At 33.7% G+C, this 12007-nt stretch overlaps 1 protein-coding gene across 1 annotated transcript; it reads right to left on the bottom strand.

The window, feature by feature from the left end:
* Positions 1 to 4820: 4820 nt before the first annotated feature.
* LOC108907077 (trypsin) lies at positions 4821 to 5927 on the bottom strand. Its single transcript, XM_018710595.1, has 3 exons — positions 5861 to 5927; positions 5570 to 5747; positions 4821 to 5464 (listed from the first exon to the last, which is right to left on the bottom strand). Exons 1-3 carry the CDS (start codon positions 5907 to 5909, stop codon positions 4912 to 4914), a joined length of 780 nt encoding a protein of 259 aa, XP_018566111.1. The 5' UTR covers positions 5910 to 5927; the 3' UTR covers positions 4821 to 4911.
* Between the last annotated feature and the right edge of the window lie 6080 nt (positions 5928 to 12007).

Below are 12007 nucleotides of genomic sequence, written 5' to 3' on the forward strand. Positions count from 1 at the left end.
ATAAACTTTGTTTATAACAAAATATGTGCAAATTAGACAGTTGGCATTACGATATTCGAATTCCTTAGCTCGCGAGATATCGGATTAAAAAAAAAAGATCGACATTGGTCCATTAGAAGCCGAAACAATTTTTTTTTGTATCTTCGCATTTTAAACCCTCCGAATTCAGTCTCGGAGCGAAAGCCCCCTCCCCCACTTTTCGTGTTTTGAGTCACTTTTCGCGCGTGCGAGCGACAGCTTTTCCGCTGATATATCTATGTTGCCGATAACTTATAGATATGAAAATTTTTCCAGCTTAAAACTCGGAAAAACAAAGCCACAATTAACGGTAAATGCCGATAAACTTTGACCGCTTATATCTCGAGAACCAATAAATGGAATTTAACTTATTTTTAAAAGAAGCGTCTTTCCGCGTATTTTAAAATTATAATTTTTGAAATAAACTAAATTGCAAATTGATAAATGTAATCTAATTGTTTAAAAATAAAAAAAAGTGTTAACTTTAAAAATTTACTGTGGCAGTCCTAATCATCCGATTTCAATTTTTCAAGAACCATTTCAAAGGCTGAGCGGTCTTTTCTATATGAAAAAATTTCAAGTATCTAGATGCCTTTTTTGAGGCTGTACAAAATTTTTTTTTCAAAAAATTATTATGCGAAAACTATAGAACCAATTTTAATGAAATTTGGTGTGTTGTTTTATTATACTCTAAAGTTTTTTACCAAAATTAGAATGCCCTCGGTACAATTAAATTGTTTTATAAAAAAAAATTCCAAAAAACTTTCATCAATTACTGCTATTTTGCAACATCTATAATAAATTTAAACATTTTTAACTTACAGTATTGCAAAATTCAATTCTAAAAGTATTTTTTCTTTTCAATATTCTTCCAAAATGCATGGGTTCCATCAGCTTAGAGGAGAAGGTTACATTTTAGAATAGAAGTGATATCGTTTAAAATATTAAAAACAATAAAGGACCAAGGACTGATCCTTGAGGGACTTCAGAAATAGCGTTGATGTCTATCGATGCAAACCAGATACATCATTTTTAATTTTAGATTATTTTTTTATAATTATTATTTAGTGATAGTCTACTAGATATTGCTGGTACGAATGTAGTTCTTTCCCGCAATATCATCATACTCTGAACCGAATTTGAAATGTTCAAGTCAAAAATCTCGCGCGCGACGGGAGCGGGGTTTACACGCCTGCGCGGGCTCGGCACTCCTTTTCCCGCGTTCAGACCGTTCATTAACGTTAACTTTTACTGCTGCTAGAGCGTTTATTACATGAACTATCAATGTGAAACTTTCTGAAAATAAAAGTTTAACCCTTTATTTAATTGTCTATAAAATCCCGGTCCTATAGGTACAATGATTAATTAACAATTAACTTTATAAAATGCTATCTTGAAAACAACGAGACGTAGGTGTTTTCTCTTTTTTTTTTTAATTACCGTAAAAATAAGGCTATTTAATGCAAAAAGAGCGAATTCCCGAGCGGCTTTTGCCTGTTTTGCACGTCCTATTTTGTTAGCTGTAAAATTAACATTTAGTAATTAACAATTAGTTGCAAAAAACGAACGAAATTTATTTTACAGTTAGCAGATTGATGAAATATGACTTTAGATACCTAAAATTATAGGTAATTTAATTGCCTACAACATAAAATGACTAATTTTCCGATAAGTCGTCTAGGTTTACATTAGCGATAAAAAAAATGAAGAAACACGTAATTTTTCAATTTGCAAACATCTTTCGAGTTAATTTTTTGATATTATCAGTCTACATATCCTTCTCCGGACAATAAAATGTCTACTAGTCATTTCTATACGTTCAAATTCTAATTCGACTGGAGTATCTGTGAAGATATGTTTTTGTATACCTAGAACATTGCTTGGATTCATTTAATATGATTTGTAAGAGAATTTTTTGAATTATTTTAATATCTTTAAAATAAACTAAAAGTACTACTAAAGTTAATAATAAAATATGTATTTAAAAAAATTCTTATACACTTTGCTTAATTTTTACAAAATTTCTTTAAAAAAATCGTACGCATTTCCCTTAGTCTAAATCTGTCCAGGACAAAGAAATATCTTAAGCCGATCCTGACTAGAATTTCCTAAACAAAGCCGAGGTCAAAATCGTACATGTCTGACCACCTGGTGAGCACTACTAAGTGAACATTAAACAACTTATGTAACAATTGCCCCTGTCGGAGTATTAAATAAATGTTTATTTAATCCCCCATCTCGAATATTGTCACATCGGCGTAAAGTAGGTCACAACAGTGGGGCTAGGAGCTATCCCGCCGAGGAGTTTGGCAACACCTTGCTCGGCTGTTACGTCGCTCGCTCCTATCAATTTATATATTTTTTGTTTTCGGTAACAACGCCATAGTCATAAATTCGGCGGCTCGTAGGGGGTAACTGTTCAATTTTTCCAGCAGCCGCCCTGGGGAGGTGATTCCGTAATAAATAAAGATATTTCCGGGGCTCGTCGAGGGGATAAGGCCTTCAGGGCATGTCCCCACGTGTTCGGAAATGTCTGCTGGATTCGCTTCGTTAACCTTTCGTTGAAGTTTTTAGTCGGGCTTCGGGCCATATAATAATATAGTAGAATATAAAAAAAACATGGTCAATAATAATAATGATGACATTATTTACGTTTTTCTGTGATTTTAAACATCCGTTGCATAAGTACCAACAAAAGGGTTATCAATGGAATGTTTATCAGTAAGATTGTAACCAAACAATTGATTCTTAAAATTTTACTAAATAGATTTCTAGCTGATCTGATATTGATGTAGACGTATCACCTGACTTAAATTAAAGACTATCAGTTTTACTAATCCATGTTTATACTTTTAAATATAGAATCTCTCAATTCGAAATAGTATACAGGGTGTAACTGCCATTACTTCAGCATGAGATAGAGTAATCATAAATGAACAAAAAAGTTGTATATTGCAGTGGCGTAAGATTAACAGTTTTCAAAATACAGCGAGTATTAACATTGGGGAGTTTCATCACAACGTGACAACAGCCTGCTGCCTGTGCTGTTAACCTGCTGATGCGCACTGCGTGTGTTCGCGGCAGACTTGTCCTACGGAATAACAATAATGTAAACAACTATTATTGTGAAACATTTAGTAAATTTCAACACAATTGTTTTCCAGTTTTTTAATAAATAAAATAAAATGTATCGACTTTGTAGCACGAGTTGTAGCGTTGTGGTTAAGTTTTAGCTCGGATTTTAGTAATTGGGTGATTCGATTCTAACAGTGATTATTAATGTCCTGTGCTGTTTGCTCTAACTGGTCATACATTAACAATGTATTTACAAACTAAACAGTGCTTTAAAATATATTACATTTTATAAAAAATATGAAACGATTAGTAAATATTTTAATTTTTTATTTTGTACATTTTATAAGAAAAAATAATATCAATATTAGTTGTAAATAATGAAAAATATATTAATTTCTTAAAACAATTCAGAAATATTTTTAATGTTCGTTCTGTTCGCACTGTTTTTAAAATAACATTGTGACTTTGAAATAACAAATAATTGTAATATTCAAATTAATGGTAAAATCACTTTTTATTTATTAGATACGTAACCGTAAACTATTAGAATTAGCTTTATTAATGGTTCACTTCAGTTACTCTCCACGTTACGTCATGTGCCTAGTGAACCGATTTTAGTTCACGGAAATATCATACTCCTAGTATTTGTGTTAATTTTATCCAATGCAATCAATTCGCCACTTTTTTATTTTATGATAGCTAGGTGATTCTTTAACTGAATTTTGAAAACAAAATCTGCAAAAATATTAATTTTCAGCAAGTCCCACTTCTGATTGTTATAGTCCAAATAAAATAGTCACAGACTCCTGTAATTATTTCAGCATGAACAATTTTGTTCCCACTTATTTTTCACGTAAATATGCACAGAACTTTAATTATGATTCATCGAAAATCCCCAGGTGGTAATAATTCTGCTATTGTGTTAGTAAATTCATACAAAGCATTGCAACACCGCTTTATGCCATTGCCGTAATAAATATGTTCATAAAATTAAATCCGCTTGTTCCGGATATCGATGGCTGCGACGTAATTGTTTATTATCACAGAAATAGGCCACTAATAAACTCTACTAATATGGATGTATTTCTATAACTTCTGAATTTCTTCACTGAATCCTGTTGGTAATTTAGTGTTTATCGTTCAATGCAGCAAATCCAATTCCAGCAATCTACCAGCCGAAACATGCCAATATCGAAGTATAACTTACCAAGCGCTATAGAGACACTTTAGAGGATAATATTGGAAGTAGTATATCGCCGTAGTCGCTCATTACTATTCAAATGCTCTCGAGATACATCTCATCACTGTCTTAGATAAACACTGAGTTAATCTATCAAGTCTCAGATTGAATGCCAATGGGATTCGCTGATTTACATTTTATGAACTTCCCATGAACTCTAAGTGGCTTAAATTGTTGTAATAGCAGGGGAGATTACACAGGTCTTCGTCTCAGATGACTAAGATTACACAGCCTAAGATGAAAAAGGAAAGGTTAAATATTCCTAAAATAAATTTTAGATATTATACCTATATCTAAATGAGTATACTGGTTGAATTTGAATACGTAACAGATTTTTAAAATTTCCATGAAAAGATTGAATATGTTTTATACTACTATGGTCTTTGTATCGCCTACTCATTTTTATGCAGTATATTAGAAGTTTGACTGCCATAATAGGCGACAATATACATCAAGGCAATATTTTTACGACAATAAAAACACATGCTAAACCAGATAAATTACTTGTATTTTAATTATTGATTAAAGTAAACGGTATATGCGTTTTATTGAGTTTAAAAGTTGTACACCTGTTACTGTCACTGATCAGAATTCTTCGTCTCCTCGATCCAGTCCAGAAAACTGGCTACATTAGTGTACACACCAAGTCTGTCTGGTCTGGCGCACCCTTTGGACCAGGACGTGATTCCAGCGACAACCCCCTCCACCACCAGAGGTCCTCCAGAGTCACCCGTGCAAGCATCTTTACCCCCTACATTAAAAAACCCAGCGCAGAACATAGTATCTGTAACACCTTCTACGATGAAAGCTTTTTTGCAATCCTCTTGATCTGCAACTGGAACCTGGACCACCTGTAACACCTCTGGGCCCATACTCTCATCAAGTTCGTCGGTTATACCCCAGCCTGTGATTGTGGCGGTCTCGTTGGCCTTTGGCTTGCTGGTAGCCAAAGCGATTACTTTGGAATTGGCGACTGTTACCTTGGAAGCTAGCTTCAGAAGAGATATATCGTTTTCTGCTGTGTCATAGTTGAAGCCCTTGTGTTGGTATATCTTCTCCACGTTTACCAGTTGACCTCCCGATGTTGATAGTGACGATCCAGCTCGTACAGTTAAATTGTTGGCTTCAGCACTAAAAGCGTAATAATGATTATATATTGACCAAAAGTTGTGAATGAAATATTCCATCTAAGTCTATGAAGAAGAAAGACTTGTAGAGTTAAATGGTCCAACTTACTCTAATGTGCAATGGGCTGCAGTCAGTGCCCATTCTTCATCTATAAGAATTGCTCCACAGAAAGGTCCGAAGTCTTCGAAAATCAAACAGAGCTGATAGGGGTAGTCAGCGATGTCTGCATCCTCTCCTCCGACAATTCTGCCTCCGGGTAAGTATGGTCCTTCCAAAGGAGGAACACCTTGTATACGAATGAGTTAAAGATTATGTTAACACCTCACAAGCCAGTAGATATGAATCAAGTGATATAAATAATAAAGCACCATTAGCATGAATGAAAATATATTCACATACCTAATACTGAACTAATTGTTAGTAGTGAGAGAAGAAGCAACGCGAACATTTCGTTAGAAGTAAATGATGAAAATATACGGATTCAATGCGTTTATAGAATTAAATCTCAATGTTATCTTTGAAGAGGGTATTAGGATATCTGTCCACTCTAATCCTAGTTCTATGCAAGGTGTACCAGACGTCAACAAATGAAGAGATAAGGTTTAATAGTAAAGACATTTAAAACATCGCCTTAATGTTAAAAATACTGTCACCGCCGTTCTTTGTGGTGAAAATTCGAAATATTTGAAATTATTCAATTTTCGTGGTTGAAAACAGTATTGCATTGTCGAAACCAAGAGAATTGATCAGGTGTACAAATTTTAAACTCAATAAAATGTATATACCGTTTACTTTACAATAATTAAAATAAAAGTAATTAATCTGGTTTAGCATGGGTTTTTATTGTCATAAAAAATATTGACTTGATGTATATTGTCGCCTATTAAGGCAGTTAAACTTGGACACCCTTGGATTGGACACGCTGTATAAAAATGAGTAGGCGATACAAAGACCATGGTGGTATAAAACATATTCAATCTTTTCATGACAATTTTTAAAATCTGTTGTGTATTCAAATTCGTCCAGTATACTCATTTAATATAGGTATAATATGGAAAATTTATTTTAGGGATATTTATCCTTTCGTTTTTCATCTTAGGCTGTGTAATTCTCGTCATCTGAGATGAAGACCTATGTAATCTCTCCTCCTGTTACAACAATTTAAGCCACTTGGAGTTCATGGGAAGTTCATAAAATGTAAATCAGCGAATCCCATTGGCATTCAATCTGAGACTTGATAGATTAACTCAGTGTTTATCTAAGACAGTGATGAGATGTAGCTCGAGAGCATTTGAATAGTAATGAGCGAGTACGGCGATATATTACTTCCAATATTATCCTCTAAATTGTCTCTATAGCGCTTGGTAACTTATACTTCGATATTGGCATGTTTCGGCTGGTAGATTGCTGGAATTGGATTTGTTGCATTGAACGATAAACACTAGATTAACAACATATCACAAAATTCAGTGAAGAAATTCAGAAGTTACAGAAATACATCCATATTAATAGAGTTTATTAGCGACCTATTTCTCTGATAATAAACAATTACGTCGCAGTCATCGATATCCGGAACAAGCGGATTCAATTTTATGAACATATTATTATTATTACGGTATGGCATGAAGCGATGCTGCAATACTTTGTGTGAACATAATAGCAGCACAATTACCACCTGGGGATTTTCGACTTATAATTAAAGTTGTGTGCATATTTATGTGAAAAATAAGTGGACACAAAATTGTTCATGTTGAAATAATTACAAGCATCAGTGACTATTTTATTTAGACTGTAGCAATCAGAAGTGGGATTTGTTGAAAATTAGTGATTTACAAGATAGCTTATGGCAAAAGGTTTTTGACGTTTTAGTTTCACAATTCACTATTCCTGTTTTATAAAACAAACAAATCCAAGCGGTTTTGGTGTTACATACTAATATTTACTTCCGCGAGCTTCAACATAGATTTTTTAAAGGTTTTCGTTATTTGGAAATAGAAAACCTGATGTCCTTATTAAAGGATGTACTGTTGTACAGCCAAGAACAGAACAGAGCAATAAGAGAGAACGATGCATTTCAAGAAGTTATTTTTAATAGACAATAATGTCAATAATCATCACAGGAACTGAAAGTTCTGTATCAATTTCAATCACACGCCATATAAATATAGACTTTACATCACTTTAGAATACATACAACGAATGATTAACGATAGTGTTTATCAATGCGACACGGACAATATCCAGATCGTCATTTACTCTCCATGTGACGTCATGACGTGGCAGCGGGTGTGCGCAGTATATCTTAGTCTGTATCGTTTGTAATTTCCTTGAAGTATTATTATATCTTCTTCTTGTATTTGTCTCTTCTTCGATTCTGCTTTCATTTGGACGGTTCGTATCTCTAGTTAACATTATTTGCTACACAGTACATGTTATAAACATTTTTTGTTACTTTTTTCGAGTATGTATAAATGACATAGGGTTGACCTGTGTACAATAAAATGTTCTGCTTCCATTACATAGGCTTCATACCTCTGAGAAGCCCAGCTGTTGCCGTCTATGAGTTGTTCCCAATCCGGATTGGTAATTACTCATCCTCTTCCTCAATTATTCCCTCTTAGATTAGAACTATCCGCGTCGATAGCGAGGGTGTTCTAATTATGCCCATTCCGCCCATTTATGGGAATCTCCTTTGTTTATGCATACGCCGACGTTTCCATGAATATCTAATGCCACTCGGATCGTTCTTATTGTATTATTAAGCCGCGTTCCAAGGACCCAGCCTTAAGGACGAAGGCCTACTCGCAGCGTCCCACCCAATCTATACATTTTAAATTGGGACCGTTTGTGGGGAGGGATGATTTGCGTAGCGGAACAACGCATTACTTAGTTTATTCACCACAAATTAATCGCTTATTAGTTACAACTAAAAGCAAAGTTGTTGCTACTAAACTTATATTAGGCGTCCGGCAACGAGTTTCAGAAGAATAATTACTCTTAAAAGATTCATTAAAGCAGCAAATGTGTTTTTTGTACTGCGCTGTATCTCAAACCATATCTAATGCCGCTCGGATCGTTCTTATTGTATTATTAAGCCGCGTTCCAAGGACCCAGCCTTAAGGACGAAGGCCTACTCGCAGCGTCCCACCCAATCTATACATTTTAAATTGGGACCGTTTGTGGGGAGGGATGATTTGCGTAGCGGAACAGCGCGTTACTTAGTTTATTTACGACAAATTAATCGTTTATTTGTTACAACTAAACGCAAAGTTGTGGCTACTAAACTTATATTAGGCGTCCGGCAACGCGTTTCAGAAGAATAATTACTGTTTAAATGTTCATTAAAATAGTAAATGTGTTTTTTTTTGGCTCGCGCTGTACCTCAAAGGAAATATCTTCTCCGGATTACGTGAACTGTTAATTAAGATTACGGCCGGTGCGGTTAAGCCGATGCGGGGAATACAGAGATTAAAGTGAAACAAATGTTCCTACAGACCAAACAAAATTACTTATCAGATTATTAGCTTAAGCACTCACGGGAATTGTTACGCCGCACGTTCAACCCTTATGAGCCTATAAAAAATACGGAATGGCTTGCGAACCGGGCGTTTTTTTTATATATATATACGTACATATGTACGTTACGTGCATACATCTGTACACCACAATTTTGTTTTAAACAGTAATCTTATTTCCGTCAAGTTGGCAATTAAATTTCGGTAAAATTAAAACAATAAGATCAAGATTACATTAAAACAAAACATTACGTTTCAGCAGCTGTGATTGGTGTAATTTCTTCACAAATGTAGATGTAGCGGTTTGTCATTGTTCATTGTAAACGAATCATTAATATTGGTGACGTCAAGATTTAGGATTTTTAGTCGACAGTGACAACCATGCAATATTGGTTGCCTAATCTCAGGGGTCACGTGACTCTGTATACATTGATGAAAGCTGTGTACCTCAAAAATCCTTCGAGAAACCTCTAATTGCACCAAATTCATCAAAAAGTTCAAATACATATGTCAAAATATTTCAAAATAGAAAACTTTAAATACCTCAGAAGGTCAATGACGGTCACAGTAATGGTCAATGTTTTTAAACACACGAAGTCATTGATTAACATATGGTCTTGGGGTCGTTGGCCTTTGACCCCACATGCATTGACCTTGAAGTCGTTGGTCCAGGTATTTTACAGAATTATGAAGTGGGTAGTTCTTAGAAGTGCCAGACATTTTCTAGTACTATTTTGATGTATTTTGCAGATGATTTGACCTATTTTAGTGCATTTCATAGCAGCCCAAGGCTATTTCAACGTATTTTGTTGTATTCTTAATCTGTTTTTATTCATTTTAATGCTTTCTGAAGCCGTTCGCATTTTACTCAATTTTACAGAAGTTTTGATGTAATCTGAGGGATTTTAGAGACGATTCGAGGAATTTTGAAGTTGTTTTTGAGGAAATTTTATGTAGCCTAAGGCTATTTCAACTTATTTTGTTGTACTTTGAAGCTGTTTCCATCCATTTTAATGTTTTTTGAAGCCGTTTGTAGTTTGATTAATTTTAAAGAAGTTTTGAGCATTTTGAAGGATTCTAGAGACGATTCGAGGAATTTTGAAGTTATTTTTAAGGAAGTTTTATGCTATTTCAACGTATATTTTAAAGCCGTTTCGATCCATTTCGAAACCGTTTGTAGTTTGATTAATTTTACGGATGTTTTAATGAATTCTGAAAGATTCTATAGACGGTTCGAGCAATTTTGGTGAATTTTGTAGTTATTTTTGAGGAAATTTTATGCAGCATAAGGCTATTTCAACGTATTTTGTTGAGTTTTTTAAAGCTATTTCTATCTATTTTAATGCTTTTCGAAGTCGCTTGTTGTTTGATTAATTTTATAGAACTTTTGATGCACTCTGAAGGATTCTAGAGACTATTCGAGGAATTTTGACGGATTTTGAAGTTATTTTTGAGAAAATTTTATTCAGCCTAAGGCTATTTCAACGTATTTTATTCTTAAGCAGTTTTAATTCATTTTACTGCTCTCTGAAGCTGTTTGTATTTTGATCAATTTTACAGAAGTATTGATGCATTATGAAGGATTCTAGAAACGATTTGATGAATTTTGAAGTTATTTTTGAGGAAATTTTATGCAGCCTTATGTTATTACAACGTTTTTTGTTGTATTTTAAAGCCGTTTCGATACATTTTAATGTTTTTGAAGCCGTTTGTAGTTTGATTAATTTTACAGAAGTTTTGATATAGTCTGAAGGATTCTAGAGATGATTCGAGGAATTTTACAGTTATTTTTGGGGAAATTTTATGCAGCATAAGGCTATTTTAATGAATTTTGTTGTATTTTAATGCAATTTTAATGCTTTTTGAAACCGTTTGTGGTTTGATGCATATTGAAGGATTCTAGAGACGATTCGAGAAATTTTTAAGGAAGTTTTATGCAGCCTAAGGATATTTCAACGCATTTTGTTGAATTTAAACCTGTTTCGATGCATTTTAATGCATTTTGATTAATTTTACATGTTTTGATGCATTCTGAAGGATTCTAGAGACGATTCGAGGAATTTTGATGGATTTTGAAGTTCTTTTTGAGGAAATTTTATGCACCTTATATTTCAACATATTTTGTTGTATTTTAAAGCTTTTTCGATTAATTTTAATGCTTTCTAAAACACTAATTTTACAGAAACTTTTATGCATTCTGAGGGATTCTATAGACTATTCGAGAAATTTTGATGAATTTTGATATATTGTAATCGGTCCTGAACCTATTTTGATGCATTATTTATTATTTTGCGGTATTTTCAGAAGTGGTTTTTACGTACCTATTTGGCGCCTTTTAATGGTGATTTGAAGCATTTGCTTTTATATTCAGTTTTTAGAAATTTTCCGCCAATTTGTAATTTTTTAAAATTTTCTTGCAGTGGCTATCCTTAAATAGAATTTTATTTACTTGCCGGTCTTTGGGATTTAAACAAGGCCTAAATGATAAATATAAGTGAGAAAAAGTTTCTTAATCCGAGAAGGCTTCTGGAAAACGATTGTCTTTTGGTAGGATTATCTATTAGTGTGTAGACTACCTTGAAATAAAGTTCTGCGGACCTGTAGACGATTTTTGACTTCAAGACGGTTTTAGGCAAACAAAAAAAGTCAAAATATCGTAATCATTTTTTCTCTGAAGCAATTTCTCAGCATATCTCTGTACAACGTGAAAATTTAACGCACCAATAGTGAATATTGTGAAAAATTTAGTATGCCGTCTCTTAAAACAACATTCATCTGTAAAAAAAACTTTGCTTGTAAAATCCGGATCTCGTGTTATTTGATACGGGTCTGAAAATCATTGTTATTTAATGCCTGAACTGTACTCGTAGTTTTATATTTCGGCTAAGTAATACTGCAATCCACAAGGCACGTGCACAAGATGCACAGGGTCGGCTTACATTTATAGTTAATTTTCCTGATTAATTTTTTCGAAAACAGAAGTATTTAGACAATCAGTTGCTTAGTAAAAGTTGCTCATTTTCATGCCTTC

This window comes from Anoplophora glabripennis, unplaced genomic scaffold (assembly GCF_000390285.2).
Source record: "Anoplophora glabripennis isolate ALB-LARVAE unplaced genomic scaffold, Agla_2.0 scaffold227, whole genome shotgun sequence".
In the NCBI taxonomy this organism is placed as follows: domain Eukaryota; kingdom Metazoa; phylum Arthropoda; class Insecta; order Coleoptera; family Cerambycidae; genus Anoplophora; species Anoplophora glabripennis.

Bases quoted from the DNA above. Each gene is read 5' to 3' on its own strand.
- LOC108907077 (XM_018710595.1), bottom strand. From the start codon at position 5,909: ATGTTCGCGTTGCTTCTTCTCTCACTACTAACAATTAGTTCAGTATTA. The intron at 5,748-5,860 runs GTATGTGAATAT...TTCGTATACAAG, and splicing joins AACAATTAGTTCAGTATTAG to GTGTTCCTCCTTTGGAAGGA. The intron at 5,465-5,569 runs GTAAGTTGGACC...TTACGCTTTTAG, and splicing joins GCAGCCCATTGCACATTAGA to TGCTGAAGCCAACAATTTAA.